Raw genomic sequence first — 27,777 nt, forward strand, 5'->3', positions numbered from 1 at the left:
GGTGGTTCCTTCAGTGTATCCCAGTGGTAGATGGAGGGATGGCTAAGATCCACATTCTGTGGTATGGATCACAAACAGTCTGTCTAGCAGCGTGTAGTAACTGGTGTAACTTGTGTAACGTGCTGTTGCTGGAATAAAGTGAGAAATGGTTTTTCATTCTGCCACAACTTTCACAGTCTTTTTATTTTCCTGTTGTGTGTTGGAGTGAAATTGAGTTTAAAGCTTGAAAATGAATGCCAAAGTCTCCCGTGCAGAGGCTGTCCCCACACAGGCAGAGCAGTAGCTCAGCACCTGGGAGGCTCAAGGTCAAGTGTGAACAGAGGCCGCAGGGAGGTTTTCTCACCCTTTTGTGCAAGGACTCATTCCTGCGCACTTCATGTTGTCTCTTCCAGGAGACGGCAGAAAAGTCAAAGGCTTGGTAGTACGTGTGCAGCTGGGGAGTAAAAGCTGGTGCTTTCAGGAGCTGCTCATCTGTTGCATGTTTGTGAACGCATCCTTTTCCATCTCCCGTGGGGCCAGCGTGGTTCGGGTGGCAGCCCCGAGGCTGTGGGTGCTGGGCAGCTCGGGGAGCTGCTGCTGTGTCCCCATGGTGCTGTTCAAGTTCTGCTCCTGCCACCTTCAGTCAGAGCCAGTGTTTTCCTGAGCTGGCTTGGAGCTCTTTAGGCTTGTTAAGTGGCAGAATAGAATCTATTACAAAAACAAACGCTCCTTTTCTTCCTGTTGTAATCAGTTAAATCAGCTGTGTAATTAAATGATGAGCTGGACTGTGGGTATGTCAGTGTGTTCAAAGCTCGTCTGTGTAGAAGAACAAATCTCTTTATTTGAGCCAGTATAAAATGATATCAATATAGATGAAATTTTGTAACTGGACACCTTGTAGCTTCTCAAGCCCTGCAGAAGAAATAAGTTAGCTTCCTCAAAAATGGAAGAACTGCCCTCTTTTAAAGAACTTCATCTAGAGGCTGTATGAGTGTTGTCTTGGTGATGTTTTAGACTGGGAATAGACTTCACATCATTAACGCTGAATTTTAAGATATAATTATTGTTTGCTTCATTAATTTTGAGTAATGCAGAGAGAAAAATGATTAATCAGGAGACTTAACATAATTAGTGCAGTGTGGCAGCTGACTACTTAAATATAAGTCTGTTAACATGGGAAGCATAGCTCTTGTTATGAAATGTTCTACTTTGTCAGAATTGAAAGTATTAGAACCATTTTACTCTTCAAATTGATACTGCAAATCTTAGTGCTCTGAAAACATTCATACTCTACCACTAATTATGATGTTCAAAACAGGAAATCTGAAATTATGTCGGAAATAATGTCAACATTTCAGAGAATTTTTTAATGTTCTTTTGATTTATGTTGCTGGGAAAAAATGATTTTTATATGTCATTCTGATATATGGCATTGGGAAAGCGAAGAAGAAATTTATTGCAGAGAACTGCTGTGTTCAGTCTTGCTGAAAGATGGTTTTGCTTGTGTGTTTAGTAGCCTGTCAAGGTTAAAAGAAGTATGAGCAGCGTCAGGGTACAGAAGGGGTATTTTAGTTCTCAAAAGCCTCTGGGAACTGCAGGCATAATATACTTTCGAAGTACAAGAGATAAAAAAAAAGACATTTTCAGCTAAATTTGCTTATAAAATCATAACCGATACCTGAAAAGCCACTGGTGTAAAAGGATGCCTTGACTTACATTAGGTTGAGGGTAAAATTCCTGAAATATTTCTGCTTTTCATCTGTCAATACTACTTCTGAGGTCAAGTGTCTGATCTTACCATATAATGCAGCAGATGATTTGCAGCGTATTTTATTAAGACATAATTATCAAGGCTAAGGCTAGCGCTGGGAAAGGTCATGGATTTCAGAGGGAGTGTGGGAGTAATACTCATGAGCTGTAGGTGAAACAGATTATATGTTACAGTGGGATCAGTCCTAGCCACAGTAGGAGTCCTAAGAAATGTAATCTTTTGGTGGAAGACCATAAAATGATTTGCATGTAGTAGAAAAGCTCCTGTGTTTTTCCACGGAGGCTGTGTCTCTGTTGTTCCATGGCTGCTGGCTTATGATGTGTTCACACACAAGGCTGGCTGTGTCCCCTGAACAGCAGGATGCAGATCTGCTCCCAGTGCCTCTGGAACAGCTGCTTGCAGGGCTGACATGGATCAGCTCAGCAGTGTTTGCGTCTCCTCAAAGACAAACGTGTAGGTGAGTGACCACTTCTTTGTGGCCACAATGCTGCTCTTTCATAGCACTGAGGAAAGGGAAGAATTGTGATGGAAGGGCCAGATACCAGCTACACCCTTGGGAAGAGACGAACAAAGGATGACTTAAGCTTGGACATAAGACATGAGCTAGTTGTGGCACAAGTCAGACCAGTCTTTACATGCTGGCAAGCCCTAAATTATACCCAGCCTGAGTTTTTACATTTAAGTTTAGTAAGAGCTGCCGTAAATGTTTCATGTTGTGTTGACAGAGGTCTGGGCAGGAGGGTGGGTTGTGCATTGGCTTTGTCCTCTTTTTCTTTCAAGAAAGGAGCATTGTTCAAAATTGGTCTTACTCTTTTCAGTGTAGCTTGTTGAAAATCGGCAATTATGGTTTCTTCTGGCTTTGCAACTGATCATGTTAACCTTCAGCAAATTAATTATCTTCTGGCTCACGACTGCACACAACACTTTGTAAAATGGAATTACTGTAGAACCCTGCCAGATCTTGTCACTCCACTTTGTAACCCTTGTGGGAACTTTCATAAGGCTCAGTGGTGAGGTGATGACATGAGCATTCCAACTGCAGCTTCCAGCTGGTTAGGTGTAGGCATTGCTGATGGAGTGATCTAATTTTAAGGTGTAATTATTTACATGAAACACACAGAAAAACAAATTGCAAATTAGGGCTAATTAAATGGCCAAGTTGTATGTTATTAGAGTATGTTCTTTTTCTGTTTATTTCTGTTTTATTGTTAGTTTTATGCTTTCATTGCTCCATTAAGTAAAAGTGTTAGTAAGGCTTTGTTATTAAAAATAAAATGATAGGCATATCGCAGTAACTGATTAATATTTGTAGTTTCTGTAATCCCTTCAGTCCATTGTTGCTTAAAAGCAAGATAGAATATTTGATTTAAATTCTATGCAATACATAGACTCCTAAATTCTCATTTGATGTTTTGACATAGGCTTCCCTCTGTGGAATATCACTTAGGAGGGCTGCCTTGATTTCCCCGCTCTTGCTTTGAGTCTTTTGGGGATCACTTTAAAATTGATTTTTGAGAGGGTTTTTAGTAGCAGTTAATTCTACTAATTTTCAAAGTGACCATTTTCCATTGGTGAATGTGCAGTGTCTCATAGGGGAATATTACAAAACTGCAGTAGTTCTGCCATAGTGAAATTTGATTGTTCATTAAGACGAGAGTTCAGTCATGTTTCTTCAGAGAAGTTAAATCTTTACTTTCATATTTTTCCCTCATTACTCCTCATGCTGTAAAACTACAATAGCATCTACTCTGCTGTATATTAAAAGGGGAGGGTGCATGTGTTTTGCTGTTGCAATGGGCTTGTTTTAGTGCAGAGCATAATGCAGTATGTTGATTTTACAAAGAGTTTTACTCCATCTTCTTTATTTTCTTTGCAAGAGAGAGAAATTTCAGTTAAACCCAAATCTTACCTCTTCTGTGTGTAAGTCTACTTGGAAAACACGCACAAAACCAGAAGTGCTAAGCTTGAGAGACTTAAGCGAAGTATCAGTATAGGTATCTCTAGTGTATCTGTAACATACGTGTGTGTCTGTCAGTAATAAGGCTTATTAGTGCCTGGGATTAGCGTGTGGTAGAAGAGCAGCAGTGATGTTAAAAAGCAAAATGTTTTCAAGTGGTGAAGGGGTGAGGGAGTTAACCTGGGACAAGTGCTTGTATTCATTGCGTGTTCTCTTCATCCTCACCACAAATGTGCTCACAGATAAGGAAACAGAAAGTAGCTGGTTTTACAAAACCAGTTCTGTAGCTCTGTTGTGAGCAAAGTGGAAGATTATTTCTGTGTAGCAAGAGGATTGCTGTTGAGTGTGTCAGCAGTAAGAAAATGTTGCTTTTGAGGGAAATATGCCTGGTAGTGGACATGGCACTGGTTTAGTCTAAACTCATTCTGATTGCAGAGACTAAACTATTGACACCTGGGCTTGGGTGGGATCCATGAGCAGTAATCAGTGGTAAAGACAAAGGAGCTGCTGCTCATTTCCAGGCTCAGTGCTCTGCCAGACGATATGGGGAGGAAGGTTAAAACAATTGAAGGAACTGTTCTTTTTTCAGTCTCTGGGGAAGAAAGAATAGTCCAACACACTTGATCAGATCTCCTGTTCCTGGCATTTTAACACTTCTCTGAGTGCAAGAAAACCACAAAAGGTTTGTGGCTGGAAGAGACCTCTGAAAGTCGTCTGGTCCAACCCTGTGCTCAAGCAGGGCTGTGCAGAGCTGGTTGCCCAGGACCACATCCAGACAACTTATGAACATCTGCAAGGCTGGAGAGAGATTCCACAGCCTCCCTGGGTAACCTGTGCCAGTGCCACTGATCATCTTTCACCTGGTTTCACAAAGTGTCTGGTAGGGTGTGTGCCCTGACTCGCTTAGGGTAGGGTATGGAATTGGCTGGTTCCTGGCTGTAGGCATTACATACAGCAGAATGGCTGTGAGCATGTGTGAGGGCTAAAGTCTGTGCAGGAGAATGGTTTTTCAAGAATTCATTTCCTTGAATGTTTGGTATGGAGATCTGTTTTTCAGGTTTTACTCCTGCATTTTTGTACTTTTATCAACAAAAATGTTGTTGCCAGCTCCTGACGTCCTAGGTGCTTCAAGTCCCCAAGATATCTCGAACAGTGAAGGAATTTTTATCAGAAAATATGTAAAATCTCCATCCTTTAAGTAGAGAATGCCAGTTACAGAAATCTAAACTGTATTTTTAGAGTTACCGAATTTCATGGTTTCTTAGGTAATAAGCCAGAAAAAGGGTGCTTCAAACCCCATTTCAACTAAGTCCTTTCAGTAAGACGCTTTTCCTACAGCACTTGGAAAACATCAGTAAAAATTCTTGCCCGAGAGTAGAACACTGATGTGTTACAGGAGCCCTGGCCTCTGAGGCTGTTTGTTCAAATCCTTTTGTTTATTATGAGCTGGAATGCAGAGCTGTGGGCTGGGCTGGAGAACACCAGCGTGGTGCCTTCGTGACACTTGGCATTAACAAATGGCAGCTTTGTTCCAGCCTCTGCAGCTCCTGGAGCTGTAGAGGGGCTGTGTCTGGAAAAAGGAGCACGTGTCAAGTGGCTCAGTTGTGTGGAGCAAATGCAGCAAGTGAAAGAGGAGAACTTCTCCCCTGGTCATTTTTGATAAACACTGATTTAGAATATGGTCTAGAAGCAAACAGATTTACTTCATGAAGACTAAAACAGAGCTCTGCAAGGACTGGGATGAAGATGATAGTCTGAAGACTGGTAAAGTGTTGTGTCAAATTTTATGTCCTGGTCTTCAGTTGTTTATATTGTGCTGTTTTAATTCTCAATTCAAGTTAGTGATAACTGGGTTTTAAATATTTAATAATATTTAAGGGATATAATTATGTTTAATGGTGGAAGGAAAGTAGCTCAGTTAACTTCTGGAAATACGTATTCCAGACAAAGTGTTGCTATGCAAAAGGGATTGTTTTTCTAATTCATTTTATGTTCAAAGTTGGTTAACTAGTTCATTTTATGTTCCAAGTTCTTCTCTGTGTTAGACTGTCTCTTTGCATGAAGAGAAAATGTAATAAATGACGCTTAATCCCTTTCGTTCAGAGCAGGTTTGGTATTGATGTGCAGGTATTTACCAAGATTCTTTCTTTTGAACATCGTGTACCCACAACAAAATACTACTAAGTGTATGTCACAGCTTTTATTTCGTTGTTTATGGGAATGAACTGGAAGGAAAATAAACAGCCTGAGTATTTAAGGGACTTTCTGCTATGACCAGAGACTTTGTTTATTGCTCTGATATGTGCTTTGAATGTGTAGATGCATAGCAGCTGGTGGTAGTGCCTGCAGACAGGACTTGGTGCCAGTGCAGCTCTTGGAGCAGTGGGATGTGTAATGTGCAAACAAGTGAGAATTTTAGTAAAGTAATGGGAAACAAATTAACATTTTCAATTCTTTTGGGTTTTTGAGAGTGCTCTGCAATAGGAGAGAGAAAAAAAAAAAGGGCAGAAACTGCGTTTCGGAATTTAGGATAAGCTTACACAGGATGCTCTTTGTATTGAGCCTCAGCCCCATGGAAAGAGGCATTGCTTCTGAGGGTGAGCCTGAGCAAGTCTGTGGCCAGGAAGGCCCATGGCATCCTGGCCTGTACCAGCAATGGTGTGGCCAACAGGACCAGGGCTGTTTTGTTCTCCTATACTCAACACTGATAAGGCCACACCTTGAATCCTGGGATCAGTTTTGGCCCCTTGTGGCAGGAAGGACATTGAGGTGCTGGACTGTGTCCAGGGAAGGGAATGGAACTGGGGAAGGGTCTGGAGCACCGGTCCTGTACAGAGTGACTGAGAAAGCTGGGGGGTTGTTTATCCTGGAGAAAAGGAGGCTCAAGGGGGAAACTTGGTGCTCTTACAACTTCCTGACAGGAGGGTGTAGCCAGGTGGGGGCTGGGCTCTTCCCACAGGAGAATGAGACAGAATGAGAGGAAACTACTTCATATTGCATTGGGGTGGTTTAGATTAGATATTATGAAAAATTTGGTACCCAAAAGGGTTATCAAGCACTGGAAATAGGTTGCTGAGAGAAATGGTGGAGTCACCATGCCTTGGGGTATTTAAAAGCACTTGGAGCCATGCTTAGTGCTGTGTTTGGCAGTGATGGGTTAATGGTTGGACTCAATGATACTTAATGTCTTTTCCAACCTAAACAAATCTGTGATTCTTCTTAAATTTATGGTTCACCTCTAAGAGGCAGCTCATTATACTACTGCTGATGCATGAGCACTGTGCTGTATTTTGTACCTATTACTTCTTCAGTGTAAAGAACTCACTGAGGCTTTTGGTGGTACTCATTTCATATTACCTTCATGAGGGAGCTCCTCCATGGGTGTTACCTTTGACAGGTGAGGTACAGCCTAGTCATTTTTTAGGCTGTTTCAGAGACAACAGCACTAGTGAGTTTGAGTAACCCCAAGACAATTCCTATAAGTTGTATGACCACTTTTGTAAGGGCTAGAGATGTGTGCTCAGTGGATTGCACATGGAGATCACTTTAAAAAAGGCTGTGCCATACTGGTTTGCAGTTCTGTAGCTGAACAGGATTAGAAGCTATGCAGGATTAGAGGACAATTCATAATACAGGGACTTAGTAAACTTTGTAGAGCAGCAGCTTTTCTTTCTGTGGGAAAGGCCAGTGTTTTACTGTCTTCTGGCCATTCCTGACTTCTGCCAGGCTGTGATCAAAGCCAGGTGTAACTCTGGGCTCTGGGTTACTCACCCCAACCAGGAGCAGCCGAGCTGCTGGCAGGCTGTCACTGGCTGTTCAGCTCCTTCTTCACTGCTGGAAACATAAGGGATAGTGCTGCCAGTTACCCTCCTTTATTTTGGAAATTTGAGTTACTGCAGGGACTGCAAGAGGGATCCTCTGTGATTTAAATGAATACAAAATTACATTATTGTAAATTTTTTCCCCCAACCTTCTCCCACCTTAAAATACATGTTTAGGTGGATTATAGGGGGTCCTTGGGTTGAGATTCTCTGGTGTCTGTAGGTGACTACATCTGCAGCTACTCTTTCTCCATGTGGAATGGAAGAGAGAAGATGAAAGCAAGAATAAGGCAAGATTTTTATTTTTTTAGTATCATCAGACTATAACTCTGTTTCTTGCAAAAATCTCTATCCTTGAGAATCATTGTAGTAAAAATCAGAGTTTAATTTTTACATCTTTTTTTTACTAGTGTTCATTTTTTATTTAGATCTGTTGTTTTGCTGTTATATGTCTCTTACAGCAGTTAGTTTCTTCCAAGTGGTTTAGCATTCATTAATAGAGCATAGTGTTATATATTTTTAGTTTGCATTTTATCTATTACTCCTATGGAGATTCAGGAATCTTGGAAATTTTCACAGTGAGAACAGCCATTGGAATAATCTCTCCAGGGCAGTGGTGGATTCCCCAAGACTGGACACTCCTAACATTCAGCTGAACAAGGTGCTGGACCTTGTCCAGACTGTGCTTTTGCCAAAAAAGCTTGCACTAGATGGTCCTTGAGATCCCTTCCAGCCTGTCATTCTGTGATTGATGCTGGGCAGGATTTTAGCCACGCTGCTTGTACCTTGTAAGCCTGATTTTGGGGGGCTTGAAAGTGCTGTTTAGCGTGCCACTGTTGACAGAATTTGTCATCAGGTCATTGCTAATATATTTCCACATTTTTTTAGTTCAAATCACTTCTCTGTACTCTGATACTTAATTGAATATATATTAATGTCCACTTCATTTGGGATGGCATTATTTCCTGTATCATCTGTAATGCTAACTTTTAATTAGTAAATTTAATCATACTTGTGTCATCTTTAACTGCTTTCACTGAGATAATACTGAATAAAACTGATAAGACTTTAGAATACCAGTTATTTGTCTTCAATTTCATAGCAATGTGTTTTTGTGCAGAGAATTTTTCTTGTTCCCATATTTAGCTTTTACTTTATCAGGAATTAATGTGTAATTTCTAAGTTGGAGATGTTTAAATATTTCCTCTTGTAAGAAAAATAATGTTGAATGCTTATTTCCCAAAATAAAACCTCTTGCCTCCATCTCAAGCTGTTTTCTGAGTTTTCAGTATTGATGGATTAATGAAACATTGAACTATCTCAGTGCAGCTGGAAGGTTAAGATGATGCTGGCAGAAAGCAAAGAGGATTACTTTAAAGGCAATGAATATGATAATTTACACATAAAATGTAATTGAATTGTCATGAGACACAGAACATGCCAGACTTTGATTCACATATTGCTTATGCAGAGGAAGGGATGGTAAGCCCTGGCTACGTTTTCAGCGTAAATCAGGAACTTGCTTTCTGGTGCAAATACAGTTTGGCATTCTCTTAAGCAAAGGTTTAAACCTCTTTCAGCTTACACTGTTATTCTGTCTGTGTTTTTGAAGACCTATGCATGTCCTTTTGAGATTTTAAAATAAAAAATAGAAACTATTTTTAGTTGTGTTTAAAAAATGTATCAGCTACATATTATGTGAATGTAGTGACTACTCTATGTTATAATATTGTCTGCTTATATTCAGCCACAGTCTTTCACTCTTTCTCAAATTAAATCTAATCTCTTCTACTTGGAAATTAGTGATAGGACTTTTAACCTATTTCTTGAAGCTCAGCAGCAGGTGTCCTTTAAACAAGGGAGCTTTTCCCCACAGCTGTCCATTGGAGGAGTGGACATTAGAGCCAGTCAGTACTTGAAGTTGCTGAAGGAATATCAGGTTTCTAAGAAAAAGTTTACTTTTTAAAAACTCCTATTTGGTCTTCTGTGAAGACTTGCTGTAAGCAAGATCTGCCTTACAGAAGGAAACACAATTTAATTTTAGTTGCGATTCCTTTATCTTTTCACTTTGAAAGTAAAACCAGGGTTCATCCACTGCTTTTTGTTGTTGTGGATTTGGTAGCTTTAGTGGATGTGTCAGTTCAGCAGACACGCTCTGTTGATGAGCAAAGCTTAGGAACCAGATTGTTGTAATTGTTCCGGGGGATTGGACAGTGCTGGGGGGCCCTGGCAGTGCTGTGAAGTTGTGTCTGTGCCCTTGGGTGTCTCAAGGCTGGGGCGGGGCTCTGCAGGGCTGTGGGAGCTGGGCAGCCATGTGCTCACATGGGCAGCCAGTATAACAGGGCCCTGGCAGTGGCTGTAAAGCTTAGTCAGAGAAAAGCAAACCTGAGACCCAACTGCTTTGTGTCTTGACTCCTCTTTCAGCTTAGGAATAAAGGTGGATCCAGCACCTGAAGGAGCAGTGCCCTGCTTGGGCACACCAAGTCTGAGCAATATGAAATGATTCTACTCACCCTTCGTCTTACAGGGAGGAAATGATTTGTCACTGTTGTAGCTTAGAGATGTGAAGCTTCCAGATATAGCAGATCGAATTATTTGGGTTTTTTTTTTTCCCTCCCTCTCATAACTGTGTAAATACATGTGTGCTGTTTCTGCTGCACTCTGGAAAAAAATGACAGAGCTCTATGTATTCTTAATAAATAGGAGTAATATGATTGGCAAATGATGGTGACAGAGGGGGCCAGGTGAGAGTAATCAAGTGTGACTTCTGGGGATCATAAATGAAAGCTTTGAGGAAGCAGCCAGACTTTCCCTTAGGGGAAGCTTGGGAGGAGCAGTTCTGTTGTCTCGAATGCTGGTGCTTGTATCTGTGGTGGGTCATAGTGAGGTTCTCTCAGTGTTCCCCTGGAGAAAGGTGGAGTGGAAACAAGCAGAGACCATGTTAAATCTCTAACAGATGGCTTAGAAGGCCACCTTGGCACAACTTCTTGTCTAAATATTGAGAAATATGTAGGTAACCTTTATTAAAGAGACAACGGTTTGAAGAAATAATTGTGTTAATGTCATATGATAGAAAACTGAAATGTCTGATCTGTTTTTCTATTTCATGGCCCAGACAGTTGGTATGTACAATTCCTGAAGTTCATTATGTTGCCATGAACTAGATAGTGAAAAAAACCCCATGTGCTTGGAGTTATTTTTATAACAGTGTTAGACTGAAATATATTTTAAACCCTTTTCAAGCCTTGCTTTATCTGAAGTTCATTGCTTTTTAGTGTTCAAAAGAATTCAACTCTTGTATCTTCCACAAATTTATTAATTAAAGCTAATTTACCTCATTGGTTTGATATAATTAAATTTGGAATATTGAAGGTCATTCTGTTGTTGGATATTCAAAACAGCAGCTTTTCATTTCTTGGTGCTCTCTGTTCATGTCCATGAGTTAGAGATGGTTTCTGCTCAGGGAACAGGGCTGAGTAAAACTTGAACTCCACTCATGTAATAAGTGCTGCATCTGCAGTATTCTCCTGTCCAATGCTTACTCACACACTGTTTTTTTTTTCTTGCCTGTCAACCTTCCTGTTGTCATATCCTTACACTTATTCCAGCTCTGGGTTGCCCAAGTTGCAGTTCCGACACTGTAATGACATCCTTCCCTGTTTTCTGAGAAATATGTTTTAGACAATTTCTAAGAAGCCCTGCAGTATTTCCTCAGTATTCCAATATCTCCACAAATGCTGTAAATACATCAAAGCCAGTAATGAATGTTTCAGCTTTTTTTGACTATTAGAATGTCTGTGGTATTACCAATTAGTAGCCTTTAGTACTTTTTTCAGTCTTTCAGTTAGTGGGTTGTGCAGAATTACTTTTTATTGTATTTAATATCAACATTGGTGGAAAGTCAGAAGTATTCTAAACTCAGCAATTAAGATACTGTGCAATTTACTGTACTTCACTTTGAGCAGTATTCAGGACATACACCAAGGTCATATTTTGCTTTGACACAATAGTTTTTGCATTTCTCCATTGAAATCATCTCCCTGAAGTTGATTTTCCAAGTATTTGGCTCCAGTTCTTTCTTCACAAGGGAAAAAATCTGAACAGCATTATTTTAATTCCTCTACAGGTGCAGATGCTGAGCAGGATGCTGCTATCAAACTTGCCCAGGAACGAGCAGAAATAGTTGCCAAGTATGACAGAGTAAGTGAACTTTTTAGTAATTGAAAAAATTTTATAATGAAACTTAGTAATATGTCTGTTTAAAAACTGGATCATGATTCCAGCTAGCTGTTGTTTAAAATTTTCGGTTGAGTACTAATCTGATGTTTAGTGATACACTGTCCTTGGGGTGAATTAAACTCTCCCTCCACAGGAGATATTCTGGATGATGATTCAACCAACTCATTTTTCAGGTACATAGCAAATTACTTTGGGACTATTTCAGGGAGTTTATTGTATTAGAAGTAGTGAAAGTGCGGTGTTTGAGGGGGCTCAACGCATCTCTGAGATCAGAAGGACTCTAATTAAACTTTTTATTTATTTAATCTTTGGTCATGGTAGTACAAACACTGAAATCATAGAAAAAGTAAAAGATGTATTGTTTCTGACATTGTTGTGGGGAACTAAAGAAATACCCTGGTCATGCCATGTTTGTTCTTGGACCCCTTGTCAGGAAAAGCCTGGCACAGAGTATGCCTAGAATGCTTACATGGTAGTCAGGTATTTTTGTAACACTTAGCACTTTTTAAGTGTCATTGGAGTACAGAGCAATAACCTTGTTTGCAGAGTTCATGAAATGTTTTGTATGCCAGACTTACTGGTGGTTTGCACAGTGTGCAGTAAATGAGTGGCTCATCTTGGAATAAGGAGAAACCTGCCTGTGTGTGGCAGACTGACACCAGGTGCTCCTCAAAGCTGCTCCGTCACTGCCATCCTCAGCTGGGCAGGGAGAAAATATAACAAAAGGCTCATGAGGTGGGATAAAGGCAGTGAGAGATCCTTCACCACTGACTGTCATGGGCAAAGCAGACCTGAGTTGAGGATATCTGTTTATTACAGATCAAATCAGAGGAGGACAATAAGAAAAGAAAAGCTGGTTCTAAAATATTTTCTCCCTCATCTTCCTTCCCTTTTTCCTGTGCTTAGCTTTGCTCCCAATTTTCTCTACCTCGTCCACCTGAGCAGCACACAAGGATGGGGAGTGGGAGCTGTGGTCAGTTCATCCCATGTTGTTTCTGTGACTCCTTCCTGCTTGGGGGTTTGACTCCTTAAACTCTTCCCTATTTCCAGCTAGAGTCCCTTCTGCAGCTGGAGTTCTCCATGAACTTGTTCTGTGTGGGTCCCTCCCATGGGCTGCAGTTCTTCACGAGCTGCTCCAGCATTGGTGCCTCCCTCAGGCTCAGTCCTTCAGGCACAGGGGCTCCAGCATGGGCTCCCCAGGGGTCACAAGGCCTGCCACCAAACCTGCTCCAGTGTGGCCTGGGCCATGGCCAGTGGCAGGTCTGTTTTGGAGCTGGCAGGCTTGGTCTCTGTTGGATGTGGGGGAAGCTTCCAGCAGCTTCTCAGGGAAACCACCCCTGGAGCCCCCTGCTACAAAAACCAGGCCACACAACCCCAGTACACTTCGTTTTTTGAGTGGTGGCCTGATTTCATAGCCAGTAACCTGTGCAGAGCCCATACCATAAGCAGATAGAGCTGAAATATAGTTAAACTTCTGCAAGGCTTTTGCAAGATTGCAATTGGAGAGGAAGAATGGGACACAAGTGAATGCATGATTGAGGGAAAATTCGGTGCTGCATTGTTCGACAGCTGCTGCAAGTCAGCATGGACATTAATTCAGGAGTGTCTGCAGAATGTGCTCTTGCAGGTGATTGTTCAGGAAAGATGAACACGGGAAATGAAACTAGTAGAGACCACTCTGGGGACCTTGATGGATGGATTATTGTGGAGTTTAACAACAGGTGTGGGATCACTGTGACTCTGGTTGAAATGTAGTTTGTGTAGAGCAGTTACCAAAAGAGATTTCCTGTGATGAAAATACTGGTTATAGGGGCTGGGGTAGGTGTTCTGCTCTCCTTTTCCTTGGTTGGTTAGTTTAGGACTGGTGTTCTCCTCCTCCTTCTCTAACCTCCTGCCACCATGTCCCAAAGGTTAGGCTTTCAGTGGTTGAATGCTCTCTTATGTGTCTTTATTTATTGTGTCATAAAATATGATTTGGCTTTTTATTTTTTCCTTTCCCCTTAGGGACGTGAGGGTGCTCAGATTGAACCGTGGGAAGATGCTGACTACCATCTTTACAAAGTCACAGATAGATTTGGCTTTCTACAGTAAGTAGCAGGCTTGTAAAGAAAATAAGATTAAAAGTTTGCTACTATTAATATTCAGGCTCTTTATTGTATAACCTATTTGATGAAAGTATTATTATGCCTTTAATAGATATTTTGGAAACTGCTGTGTAAGTGTTACTGCTGGCTAATCTTTCACTGTGCTTTTCAATTCACTTTTTATCTGGGTTTTTATTTCTGTAATTTAATCTTACATAGAGAGTGAAACATTTTAAAATATTTTATTGAGGAATGAAAATTGATAGCCTACAAAAAACATATTTCAAGCTGAATTGCTGATCAGTTTTGGTTGTGAATAACTTAGTTGTATGTGAACAAACTTGAAGTTCTTGGAAGGATTTATAAAAATTTTGTTAAAATGTTTAATTTTCAAAAGATCCCAACACATTACTCAGTGGTTGTATACGAGCAACAGTGTATGTCAGTCCATCAAAGATTAGTATCTTTTGGCTTCATGTGTTTTTTAACCTTACTGAAATGTCTGCTGATTTGGGACCTAATTTTGAATCAACTTTAAGTCAGAAAATGCCAGAGTCCAGATGCAGTTCCCCTATAGGTGCCTCCTTTGTAACATAATCTGTTTCCTTTTGGCAAATTGAAGATTAGAGTATTAAATTGTATTAGGGTTTTTGTGGTTGGCAGATGTAAATATCCAGCTTGCAGAAACGGAACACAAGCTGACTTGCTACTTTTGGTGATATTAGGACTCTCTGAGGTTCTTGGTGTTTGGCATTTTTGTTTGAATATGTGAAATGCAGTTTAAATCCAGAAAAATCAGTGATAAGTAGAAAACTAATTATTGCTATGTAATTCATAGTATTGGGAAGGGGGATTTGTACATTTTGGGGGACTTTTTTTCTTCTCTTCCTTCTGTTTTCCGGTATTATTGTTTTTACAAGCTGTCAGTTAAAAGTCCTTTTTACCTGCAGATTGTTTGTGTCTCATTGGGGTGAATTGATTTGATGTGTGACATTCAGAGATCTGTTTCACACAAAGAAGTCCTTGCGTTGGTAAACCGCAGCTGCAGCACCACAGGCCTGCAGGTGTAGCATTCCTGATGGAGAACGGATGTCAGAGTTACTTTATTTCTGGGGCAGAAGTAATGGAAGCCACTGCAGAGTTCACCTGTGACTTTGGTATCCTTGTGAAGTCCTGAACTTTTCCTGTTACTTGTATTGTGATATTTGGCATTTTTTTTGCCTTAGGGGTAGCAGACTGTTACTCAGGTTCTCTCCACCTGCTGCTGCTGTTCAGTCATTACCGCAGACCTCTTGCCCCATCTTTACGTACCAACGCAGAATTAATTCTCTGTATAGTCAACTTCAAGGGATGAGAGCTGAAAGATTTAAATTACATAAAGACTTTCACAGGTTAACAGTGTGTGCAGATAATCTCTTCACTAATTGGGCCTATTTGTAGCTTATCCATGTCTTGTTACAGGGCAGATTTCACCAGGGAGTGCTCTCAAGGTTGCTTTATGATTGCTTAAGATAAATTCAGCGTCTTGCGAATGATCTTTTTATTTTCCTGAGAAGCAAAATCTCTCCTACTAGAATAAATGTAATAGAAGAAATATAATTAGGATAAAAATATCAACTGCCTTGCCCTGAAATGACAATTTATATTACACTATAGATTTTTAGCTGTGGTCTGGGTAATGTGTGCTGTCATACTGGGCCTGCCGTGTCTGAAGGAAACTCCTGCTCTGTGGGAGTTTGAAATGCAGCAGGATGTACCAAAAGCCTCAAAAGTTTGTCATCCCTGAGACCCATAATTCCCTACGACCTCTCAGGTGTTCACAGTGTAAATTAGCAAACAGGCTGATGCACACTGGAAACCAAGTCTGGGGCAATACCAAGTTTAGTGTCCTAGTTCAAGTCTACAGGGATTTGTAATCTTGTTTTTATTGATATCTTAAAATACTAAGAGAGGTGTCTTTTGTATCGGAAGGGTGCTGGGTGTGAGGAACCTGTTACAAAATTAGGGCTTGTTGTCTAAAGTACAATAGGCTTTGATTACTATCAGTAGTTTTCTCTTTTTCCTTGTCTGTGTCCTGTTTGCAGCTTTCCTTGGCTCTGTGAAAGGGCATTCAAAGTTCAGCTGATTGCTGATAGGGCAGAAAAGATAATTTTGAGGGAATGAAGCACTCAGGCTGCACGTGTAAATTGTCACTAGGTAGAAGATGGGAGAATGTAAAGGCTAGAGACATTACAAGAACAATTTTGGTCTAGATCAGCAATTCTTCTGGTGTCCCAGTGTCCTCTTTTGTGTGCTCAAGTGGGAATTTGTGAACTTGAGGGACCTGAAGACTTAACACTTCTGTTGTTTTCCTGCCATACCGGTAGAAGTGGCTCAGGTTTTCTTCAGAGACCAGACTGAGAGGTAGAGGGAAAGTGGCTTTTTATTTAACTGTGGAGAAATTAGATTGTGATTGGAAACAGATACAGCATTTCCCTTCAAGTAAAATGTCACTTTAACCAATCTGTAAGACTCTCAGTTGATGTATCTGGCATCTTTAGTCAATTCTAAGTGATGTAGTATTTATTGTTTACAGGAGTTAGGTCCATCTTTACCCAATATATTCTTTAATTTTTAGTAGCTACTGCCTTCAGAGCACAATTTAATTTGCTTGCTGCAGTACTTGCAGTTCTGCAAATGAATGTGAATGTTCTAGTTAACTTTGGATATTAAAAGGAAAGTGGTATAGACAGGTTATTAATATAGCTATTTAAAACAAAAATAGCTGAGTTTATACTTAATGAATTTAGGGAACAAGAAAGTGTGTTCAGTGAGAAGTACCAGAGCATTATAAAAATGAGACTTACTTGAAATGAATAAAGGGAAGTTTTAGGAGGAAGTTGGATGTGGGAAGAAGGTTTCCAGCAAAGTGAAGCTGTGAAATAACCTGTGAGGAGTCCAAGGGACTGTCTCTTGAGGTGTTTAACACCAGAGTATACAAAACAAAATGTAGCTAGGAAGAGTTTGTTCAGTGGGACAGACTAAATTGTAGCAGTTATGAGCTACTCTGCTGGAAATATAAATTGCACAGTAGAGGCATGCAGGAACCAGGAAGAGTAAAACTCTCATTATTAGTGAAATTGTACAAAATTTGGCCTTTACCAGCTACTGCTGTTGCAAGGCTATAAGGAAGTGGTGGGTTGTGGCTTATTTAAGCCATGTGGTGTTACAGACAGACCAGACTCAACTTTGAGAATTTTTGTCATAATTTACTGCCAGGTAACATGACGTTCTGACAGCCGACTTGGGTGCTGGGTAGGAACACTCCAAACCATAACACTCTAACAAGCACCTAGAGGAAACACCTGTCTCCTCTCTGGTCTCCTCCTTCCCTTGCTTTTTGTTGTGGGTTAGCCTTGGTTCACCCCAGTTCCTTTGGTGAGGTGACAGGCAGTGCAGGAGCTCCTGCACATGATGCTTGCTTTCTGCTGCTCCTGGTTTTATACTTACTTTCTCCTTCTACTCCTTGTGTCTTGCATGTCCTTCCCCACCCTGACATGATGTTCCTTCCACTGAGAGTCTGTCTCCAGCCATGAGGCAGCAACTGACAGAATGAGAGGACACAGTCTTAAGCTGTGCCAAGGAAATATAGGTTGGATATCAGGAAGAAGTTTTTTACAGAAAGGATGATAAAGTATTGGAATGGTCTGCCTGGGGAGGTGGTAGATTTACCAGCTCCGGAGATGTTTAAGAAAAAACCGGGTGTGACACTTGGTGCCATGTTTCAGTACAGTTTAGTGTTGGGTTGGACTTGATAATCCTTCAGGTGTCTTCCAACCTAATGATTCTGATTCATGTTCTCAACATCCCCATTCACATATCTCTTCTGTCTTTCCAATTAGTATTGCTCCTCTTAATTAATACAGACTTGTTTCTGCCAAGTGCTGTTCATCTTCCTTGGTATCACCTGATGCACATGGTATACATGGAATAATATATTAAATTAATACATCAATTAAAAAAAATGTTCCTATAACATGGAATAGCCTGTTAAAAAAACCGAAAACAAATCTTCACTTCTGTGATGTTTCTTTTGGAGAATCCTGTGTCAGGGAGCTTGTCTTAGCGATGACCATGAGTATTGACAGAGCAGACCAGTGTATTTCATACAGGTGCAATGTGGTTACCAATAAACCTAAAAATATTTAAAGGAGAAAAAAAAAAAAAAGGCAGCAACATCCCTTCCCAGGAAAACCTCAGGCAGCCATGGTCCTTATTCAATGCAATTTGTTTTCCAGTATTTCCTGCTGCTGATTTCACATGGTAGTGTAGGAATGCTGGGCTGTCAGGCTGATGTGAAAAGTGCCATTCGATTTTTAACACGAAGATTTTTTTCCTCTGAAGTCTAGTACCAGTGTGTGTATATACAATCTGCCAGTGTTTTGATAAGATGGGATATTCTTTTCTAAAAAGTGCAGGAGTTGGATCTTTGAGCTGTGCCTTGGGCTGTTGAAAGTCCAGCAGCCCATCTCTGGGGACTCCCATAGGGCTCAGATAAGGCTTAGCCTGTAATAGATGACTTCTGCAATCAAGTATTTTAGGAATGGCAGAAATGCCTGAGATTTCTTCACAGAGAGTCATAGCAAAAACTGTTTTAGCTGGTTTTGGAAATTAAAAAGGTGGAATGTGTTTGGTATTCATTGAAAAATCAGGATTTGTTTCATCAGATTTCGTTTCTTCGTGCCCCCCCCCCCTTCTTGGATATATGCTGTATCTTTTTGGTCATCATTGTGTGAATGTTGGTTGGCCCTGCACCTACAAAAGAGCAATTCTTGTCTGTCCTGTCTTGGAACCTGGCTAAATTTTAAATTTCAAGTCCTCAGTTTTTTCAGTGTCGACTGTTCTTTCATCAGCCTGTTTCTTTACCTTGTAGTTAACTTCTGTTTGCATTTTTTCTATTAGCAGTCATTGATAAGGGAATAACTTAAGGAAAAAAAAAAACCTAAAGGATTTTCTGAGTATCTTGAAGCTCATGGCAGGAATTCCAGTAATGCCTCAGGATTTGGGATTTTCCCCTTCCCCCTCCTGGAATTATTTAGTCGATTTGGTGCTGCTTTGGAATGGCTAAAAAAGCTACTAAAATAAATACCTTATTCCTTGGGTGGTGAAAAGTTCCTTGCTACAGCTAGTAATGTTTTAAAAGGTGTTTTATTTCTTTAAACTGACAGTTTATGTAATATCTATATTGATATCTCTATTTACAAGTAACAATTTTGAGTTATTTTTATAGCTAAAAAATTATTAAAGGTCTTAAGACAGTAAAAGAAAGCAAGAAATTCACAATACACTATTTTTGTAAATAAATAAGAATTTAAGCTGTAACTGGCTGTCGTTGAAGCACATAGTTAAAGATGTATTTTTCATGAATATATTCTTGTATTTATTTTTTATGAAACCCTCAGTTAACTACAGGGACGAAATGACTTGATTCCCTCGCCTTCCTCCCTGCCCCACATAATTTTAAGGTTGAATGGTCACAAGAGCATTGGCTGGTTGGAGTTTGCAAAACAGCCCAAAGTTTGTACGTGATCCTGAAGTAGGGTGGAAGCTGAGAACAGCATTTTGCAACTGTAAAGGTCAACACCAGTTTAAAGAGCTGATCCTCTTTGGGGGCTTTCAACACCAGGCCAAAAGTCAGAGCAGGATAAGCCAAATGGCCTCAGTCTCTTCCTAGAATGGCACAGAAAGCTCAAATTCGAGCAAATCTAAACAGCATCTTCCTGCCCTTAGGTCACCACACCAACACACCACAACCCTGGTCAATGTACTCCAGGTCCTGAGGGGCTTTGGACTGAAATTTGTAAAGCATTGAACAACATCCCCCGAAGAAGAAATGTAAGCCAGGTTCATTTGTTTGGTGCCTGTTGGAACTACAGATTGCAGTCTTTTAATCATTTGGGGACTGAGCAAAAATATATTTTAACAATAAAATGTCCCACACGTTTCATTTTTACCTGTAAATTAGGATTTATATTATCTGGTCTTTTAAAGCATTTTTCTGTGTGTATATATTCTTAATGATTCTTTTATATTTCTCTCTCTGTGTATCACCCAGCTGTGAGGGAGGTGTTCTGTTTGCTTTTATAAGAAAACTGTTCAAGACCATAGTTTTGCTTTTCTAAGTAAAATAATGGCGCTTGGAATTTGGGGCAGGTACAGCTCAAGTCCAAATTTTACTACTCCTCATTGAAAATACAGATTCTGACTTAAGTACTCTGACTAATATATTGTGGAAAGTGTTTAAAGTGTTCAGACCTTAATAGTTATTAAGTAGAAATAACAGAAGAAACTGCAATTTATTTACTTCAACTTTCTTTCTTTCCATTGTTCCCTGATGAATGCCAGCAACAGAATTGTTTTGATAACTTTTGGTGATGAACTGTGAAAATCATAGCAGACATGACATCACGCAAAAAAATGAAAATTTTATTTCTTCAGCCTGCACTATATGAGTTCTTTCAGACCTTGTTACTATGAAGGTTTGTGTTAACTTATATTAATAATTGTTACAGCAGTAACCTATATTGTGACAATTTGTGATCTGAACTGGGTGATTCACTTTAAACATGTTTTTCCTTTTGCTGCCTGCTCAGTAAAGGGAAACTGGGGATTTATATTTGCTGTGGCAGATGCTGTTAGGGTGATAAATATTCCAGGATCAGCATAGTGAGATTGGGCAGATCGTAGGTTTATTTTGCAGGATTGTTCATGTGGGTTTTTATCCGCTGGAGTGGTACAACAGAAGTACCAGTGGTAGAAAATACAGATGTGGTCTGGCCCTCACCCCGTTCACGAGGCTGTCTCCAAAATTTGGGTTATATTCTTGTGCTACTCTTACAGTAGCTCTGTGCTGATTCTGATGGAATTGTACCAATTCACAGCAGCTGAGAATGTGACTCATACCCTTAGTCTTTATCCCATGAGCCTGTTAAAGCAGTGAACATGCTTTGAGAATAGTTTGCTAATGATGGAGATTATCACATTGCCAGAGGCGCTTTTCAAATAGCAGAATCCATTCTTTCTTTTGCTGAGATGAGACCTACCTGCTCTTCTCCATCAAACTTCACTCTTTAAAAAAAAACAGTGCATTTTTATGAGCTCCAGTGCATTTCTACAGCATGTTCCAAAAATGAGATAGGGGAGCAAAGAAACTGCAAGCTCAGTCAGGGATTGAGATACTCCATTAAATGTTTCCAAATGAAACTATTGATTCTTTTTTCCCTTCAGTATTATATTTTACCCTGAACTTTTTGATAGGGAGCAATATGATGAGCAGCAAGTTACCTTCTCTTGGATTCTGTTTCTTGGTAATTTGTATGTAGCCTTGGTGGAAAATAGCCCTTGTCTCTAAAGCATTCTGTGTGCATTCCTTAGTGTTTTCTCCCTGTGCCTGTTGAACCACGTGTCCAAGAACAATAACTCTTGTGCAGCTCTCCCTGCTGATTTGGGTGGTACACAAGTGAGTTCTCTCCAGATAAGAGCTGTAAGGACAGGTCTCTGAGGGTGCTTGGCAACAAAAGAGGTTATGCTGAGATTTTGGATAATAGCAGTTGAAAAAAGAAAGAAGCATGGTTGATGTCATTTGGTAAGAATCAATGTAGCATTCAAAAAAAAAAAAAGGGATTTGTTATAATTTTAATTTCAAAATTGTCGTAGGAGAGCCATAGAATCAGAGTTGGAAGAGAGCAAGACCAGCAGTAAAAACAGCAACATCACTGTAACCCCATAACCACTAAACCACATCACCTAGTGCCAGATCTATAAGCCTCTTAAATATCTCCAGAGATGGTGACTGCACCACCTCCCTGGGCAAACTGTTCCAATGCCTGACCACCCTAAGAGTGAAACAGTTTTTTCTAATAACTAATTTAATCTCCTGTGCCTCAGTTTAAGGCCATTTCCTTTTAAGGCTCTTAAATCTGCACAGCAGAGTTTAGGGAAAGAGCTCCAGGGCTAATAGAAAAGTTGCGAAGTTACTATTCACAGCAACATGGAGCCACAATTCTTAATTTTCTAGGCACAATAAATACTGCCAAACATATTAAGTGATGTGATGTGCTAAAATAGCAATGAAACGTTTATTCCTAACAGTTCAATTATAAATGTCAGTCTTACTGCATTTTATTTATGCTGGTCATTCAGCAGGGACTTGCTGTCATTTTCTTCTTCTCAGCTTTGTAAGACAGGGTCAGACTCTGTTGTCGGGAGAGCGGCTCAACTCTTCCCTCTCTTGGGAAGGAGTGTGCCAAGTTCAGCCTCTTTCAGCTGCCAAAGTCAAATCTTTATTGAAAAAAAAAGTTCAGATCTCTCTTCTTAGAGAGATGTTGTGTTTCTCTTCCCTTTCTCCTAAATATACAAATGTGCCCCATTTTGACAATCAGGAATTTTTCATGAGGCGTTATAAAGATTTACCATGGGAACTCCACTGAATTGTCTTCTCTCCACTGGAATCTTGTATTATGTGCCATGGATTCTGCTTTTTAATATGTGATACACTTGCCTTGTCTGATTTTGCTGTAGAATATTCATTGCTAATCATATTGAGGAACTGCTGTTAGAAAAAAACCCAACCACAAATTCCAGCTCTATTCTTTCCTTTTGCCCTAATATACCCTGAGGATGTTATCTTTGTTTAAAGAGAGAAGTGGTAGTTTTCTTGAGTTAGTTATTGAGATTCAAAGTGCTTTCTTTCAGTTCCATCTTCCTAGCATTAGACAATTTTTTTTCTCTTTGCATGCTTCCATGGGGAACTACTTTTAAAATAATATTTTAATTATGTTTCTGTATGACAAAACCTGTTTTAAAAGCACAGCAAAACCATGATTTATCAGTTGTGGAATTTATGATCAGTTGAAATGAATCCTTGTTTAGTATGCAGTTGTGGTGAGGCTGGTTCAGAGAACAGGGTGAATAGGTAATTTCATTTAAACATCTCTGACAGTGGAAGAATACATTGGACCAGCTGTAAAACTTAGTCCTGTCCATGCTGAGTTTACAGCTCTGCTTCCATGATGGACAGTGAACACCTTTCTGTCAATTTGTCTGCATTCTTGGTGGTGGTTGTGTTGCGAGTCTCCTCTTTGCATTCATGCATTTGAACTTGTGTCCAAAAGCATGAGCTGTCTGCACCAATTTGCAGTATTTACTTCCTTAAAGTGAGGTCTTATTTTGCAAGAGCATGTGGTCAGAAGTGTTGCTTTAGGTGTTTTGGTTACTACAAGGAACTCTTTGATGCCTTTGTTGTTCACTTTTTCTCACAGTTGCTATTTTAACAAGTATTCTTTGTCAGCCTGATGGGGAAAAGGGGTTGTTTATTCAAAGCTGTTTCATGAAAATTATCTAAACTAGATGTAGCAAAGGGAGAGGAACCAGACCTCTCTGGTGGTCACCTGTGAGCTTTACAATGCATGTATGTGCGTATCACTTGTGTGTGTAGTGGTAGGACTTCACCAGGAGAAGGAGGAAGTGCCTCGAAGTTACGTGTCTACAAGTTTTTCTGTGACTTGGACTGTGCATTTCATTTCTTTTGCAACAGTATTTAAGATGTTCTCCTCTTCAATTTTTTGTCTTCCCTTTCCCCTTGTGTTATCATGGTGATCTAGTGTATGGTTCTTCTCTTACTTTCCTTTCATGCATGTCCTTCCTGTGGAAGGAAGAAATGTTCTGTTACTTGCTGTAAGAATGGTGTAGTCTTTTTTTCTTCCTAAATCTATGTCCGTGTTACCTCTTTCTTTACCTTAGCTTTATTCTAAGCTTAGTTTTAGGACTAGAATTGAGATTTGAAATTTAAATCCATTATTTCAGCTGAGTTAGTCCAGACTGTCACTTCAGCAATCCCCTGCAGATACAGTAGGAAATGAAGTGAATGCAGTCCTGCAGATTTGATGGCAAACACAAAAATAAGCTGCAGGATAATTCTGCCAACTAAGGACAAATAACGTGGTTTTTTGTTAACAGCTGCTGCTACTTGATTTGAGTAGAAGATCACCCAGTGTGTAATAGGAATTCATAAAGTACTTCCTTGTATGAAAGAGCTATTAGGTAGCAGAACTGAAAAAAATGATTGACTATATTAATATGGTTTAATTTATACAACATTCATAAAGCAATGTGCAATGGTTTTGAGTTACTGCTTAAGCTCTAAAACATAAGTTTGTAGCATAATCATTATTACGTTGTATATTTCCTACTAAATTTACCATTTATAGAAGATTGAAGTACTAAATGTAGGGAATGGGCAGAGTGTGTTTCACTGGCACAGTTTGTACAGGATGCTAAAAGGGGAACCCAGTTTTTAGAAGTGCAAAGATGCTGCTGCTCTTGACCCAATGAAGGACTCAGCAGAATGGGATTTGAAGTTTATTTCCTCAAAGAAGCAAGTGTAGGTACATAATGCTTTGAGTTTCAGCAGTGAACAAGTATGTATTGCTGGAACAATACCGTCTTAGTTAATTTATGTTGAAATATGCTTTGCATAGCACATGAATTTTAATGCAGATGAAGCTGCCAACATGCAAAGCATGGATCGCTGTTAATTTATGGTGTAAGTGATCTGCACAGGAAGTAACCTTCGAGCAGTGCTTCAAAACAAGAGATATGTGTTTAAGGAGAAAATCCTAGGTGTTTTAGACATTTATCAAATGTAAATTAGAGGCAAAGCATTCTCTTTCATTTGCCTTTTAGACTCTTGAGAATTTTAAGGTAGCTTAGACTAATTTTTATCTTTCTATAAAAATGTGATTCTGAGAAGACATTTTTAGCCTCAGTGTTCATTTATGTACAATTTAAGTGGCATCAAAAATCAGCAGAAATACTGATGTGCTCAATTAAGCAGATTATAGATTTTTCTCAAAGGTTTTCTGCTTCCATGCTGGGAAAACTTTCAAGTTTGCATATAGAAAATGCCTTTCCACTAAAAACACAGCAAAGCACATATTTTTAGCATTTGGCAGTAAAAACACAGTTCTGTGTTTTTTGCTGTAAATTTCTTGATAATTTTTCATATTGGCAATAAAAACTGCAAAGTCTTCTTTCAAGCAGCAAAGTACTTTACTAAAAAGTCACTATTTTGAGATTTAGTTGAATTTGATAAAGCTTTGAATTTGTTTTATCTCATCTCTCACAGTGCTCATTGCTTGGACTTTCTGGACAGGAGCTACATGTTCATGGCACTGTGCTGTGCAAGTTGGCAGCAATATCCACAGAATCCACAAATAATAATTGGAAATAAAACCTACTCACAAAATCACATGTGGTCCAACCTTTTGCCAGCATTAAATTCTTTCTTGCAGCACGTTTCCTGATAATTACATTGTGGAATGTCACACTGGCTTATCCCATATGTTAATTAATTGCTTTGGCTTGCTTACGAATTTTAACAAAACTTCTGAAAGCTGTTTTTTAATCTGCTGTAGTCACTACTCCCATACTGTGCAGAGGTTGTTCGGTGAAAATTCCAAGTGGATGATTACAGTAGCAGAGCTCCAATTATTTTGAGAGACAAACTTAATCAAAATGGTGAGTTTGTAAGTGAATTGTGAGATAGAAAGTAGGAAATGAGCCATAGAATTTTATCTGTGAAAAACAACAGCTTTCTTACCTTCTCCTTAATATTTTCAGGAATCTTTTCCATATAGTATTGATTTTGAAAATAGTACTTTTGCTTTAATTTCCTTTGAAAAGCTGGAAGATGAAAGCAATATTCATTGTCAGGATTCCTCTGCAAATCACCTTGAAAGTGTGATTTTGTTGCAAAGCACTGTTGTACATATCCATAATACCCCATATTGCCATGACAGCTTTATGTGCCATGTATCAGACACTGAGGGGAGGCAGACCTAATAGAACACCTCATTAGTGTGTTTATTGCTGTAGAATTGGTTTCCCAGTGTGAAAATACTCTTTTTTTTTTTTTTTTTGTATCTAGTAAACCCATAGACTCCTACAACTCACTCCTGGCAAATCACACAATTTAGAACTGTACCTATTGGGGAAGATTTACTTTTTCCTAATATATCTGGGTACTGTAATGGTGCAAGTTGTTACTTCAGCAGTCCGAGTTCCATGTTGTACAGCAAGGCAACTCCATTTGTACTAAAGCTCTCTGTGTTCAGACACCTGTCAAGTGAATTCTTCCCTTCTCATACCTTGCCTGTGCGTGGTCACTCTTACAAATTTATTTCACGTCACTTGTGGTTTTGAATTTTATACCTTGCTAATGTTTTTGTGGATGTTTCCTCACACATTTCTTGATCATGAAGGTTTCAAAATGATACAAATGACTGTTTTTAAAAATTTTTAAAAATTGTTTCTTCAGAATAGATCTCCTGGGTAGTAGCAGGTATGTTTCCTTCATGGATTTAAACACTTAAAAATGTTACAAGCTAAATGCACAGCATTTGTGTCTTCATGATTAACTCAATGAGACCATGAAGATCAGTGCTCTGCAAGAAACTTCTCCCACATTATATTTACAATGTGATGTTAGATATGATTTCAAAATACTTTTCATTTAAAATGAAACTCTGTGCAGTGGTACAAGGTGATGCTATTGCACTTAGAGGAGAGCATGAGAAAATAATTGAGTAATAGTTTGAGGAAACCTTTTGCATAGGTACTTTTGCAGGCTTTATGAGTATTGAACTTTTTTAATGTCTGTGTTACACTGGGTTCAGTAATACAGAAATATTGAATTCAATTGACTTTTTAAATAGATGGCTTGTGTGTATCACAGTTATTCCCACAAATGTTGCATGGTAACATGCCCCAAAGTTCTTCACAGTGTTCTGACCAGTTCTGAAATAGAAATTGAGAAATAAAAATACAGCATGCCAAAAGGTTTTGAACGTTACAATTCTTAGGACAATTAAGCTTTGTAATATTTTTGGTCTTATTTGGTCAATTTTTCCCACTTTTTTTTTCCCCCCCTAATGAAAATTTAACAAAAGCCTTGTCCAACTTGTAACTGTGAAGTAATGAATTGATGTTCTGGAATTTGGAGTTGTGTGGTGACTGGTGTACCAAGGTTGATTATAGCACTAAATCTCTTCCACCCTCAACTGAAGTTGCAAAGGACAGAGGCTTTACATATGTTAAACTTAAGCCAAACCAGAAACAGGAAAATACTGTGATTTGAGTCAGCAGGGAGCATACTTGGGATTTAAATACAAATGTAGGAAAAGAATAAATCTGTTGAATGTCTAATCTAACAAAGTCTTTCCTTGTGTTTGTATTGAACAAATACATCAAAGTGCTGTTTAAAGATTACAGATTTAAACAGCAGCAGTGGGTAGGGGACTGTAAGCTTTTTACGTCTTAGACTTTTCAATTTATTCCAACTACCACTGGTACTCAAGGAGGCTAATTACAACACATGCTGCAATGGTCAAAACCATAGATCTGCATATTTAATGTTCTGAAGTGACAGATGTTTATGCATTTGACTTTTTTTTTTTTTTTGAGATTTCTTCAAACATTCATGAACACCTGTGTTAGCCACCGTGGTGGATTTCAAGATGAAAGGTCCAGTCATCCCTTATAACATAAAAAAAAGTCACTTTCAATCAGGTGTGATACATGAAGTCTTTTCTTAGACCTTAGAGACCTTCTCACCAGAAGGTAGTAGTAGTCCAGACTGAAAGATGGGAAGATGGCTTTGGACTGGTGCTGCAGATCACCAGCAGTGAGGACCATGGGTAGAGATCCTAAGTTCCAGTCAAACCTTGGAATCCAGGATTTAGTTTCTTCCCGTGAGACATCTTTGAGGTACCTCACTGTAGTTGGGGTTTGCAGCTCCCAGACCTGGAAACAGGATCTGCAGCCCTTTCTCTTGGGGCTGTAACTCCAGAGCTGCGTGGCCATGACAGGCAGAGCCCTGAGCTGCTGTTG

General features: G+C 39.4%; 1 protein-coding gene across 3 annotated transcripts in view; it reads left to right on the forward strand.

The window, feature by feature from the left end:
* USP6NL (USP6 N-terminal like) overlaps nt 1-27,777 on the forward strand; it is a 112,180-nt gene that overhangs the window by 40,047 nt on the left and 44,356 nt on the right. For 2 of the 3 annotated variants that reach the window (XM_066318819.1, XM_066318820.1), the window contains 2 exons: nt 11,655-11,728; nt 13,772-13,854. In XM_066318819.1, the coding sequence (XP_066174916.1) occupies nt 11,655-11,728; nt 13,772-13,854 (157 nt within the window). Of the gene's footprint in view, nt 1-5,297; nt 5,472-11,654; nt 11,729-13,771; nt 13,855-27,777 lie in introns of those variants that run through there. The other variant, XM_066318818.1, reaches the window with a different exon arrangement.

The sequence above is a fragment of the Sylvia atricapilla genome, chromosome 5 (genome assembly GCF_009819655.1).
Source record: "Sylvia atricapilla isolate bSylAtr1 chromosome 5, bSylAtr1.pri, whole genome shotgun sequence".
Lineage (NCBI taxonomy): Eukaryota > Metazoa > Chordata > Aves > Passeriformes > Sylviidae > Sylvia > Sylvia atricapilla.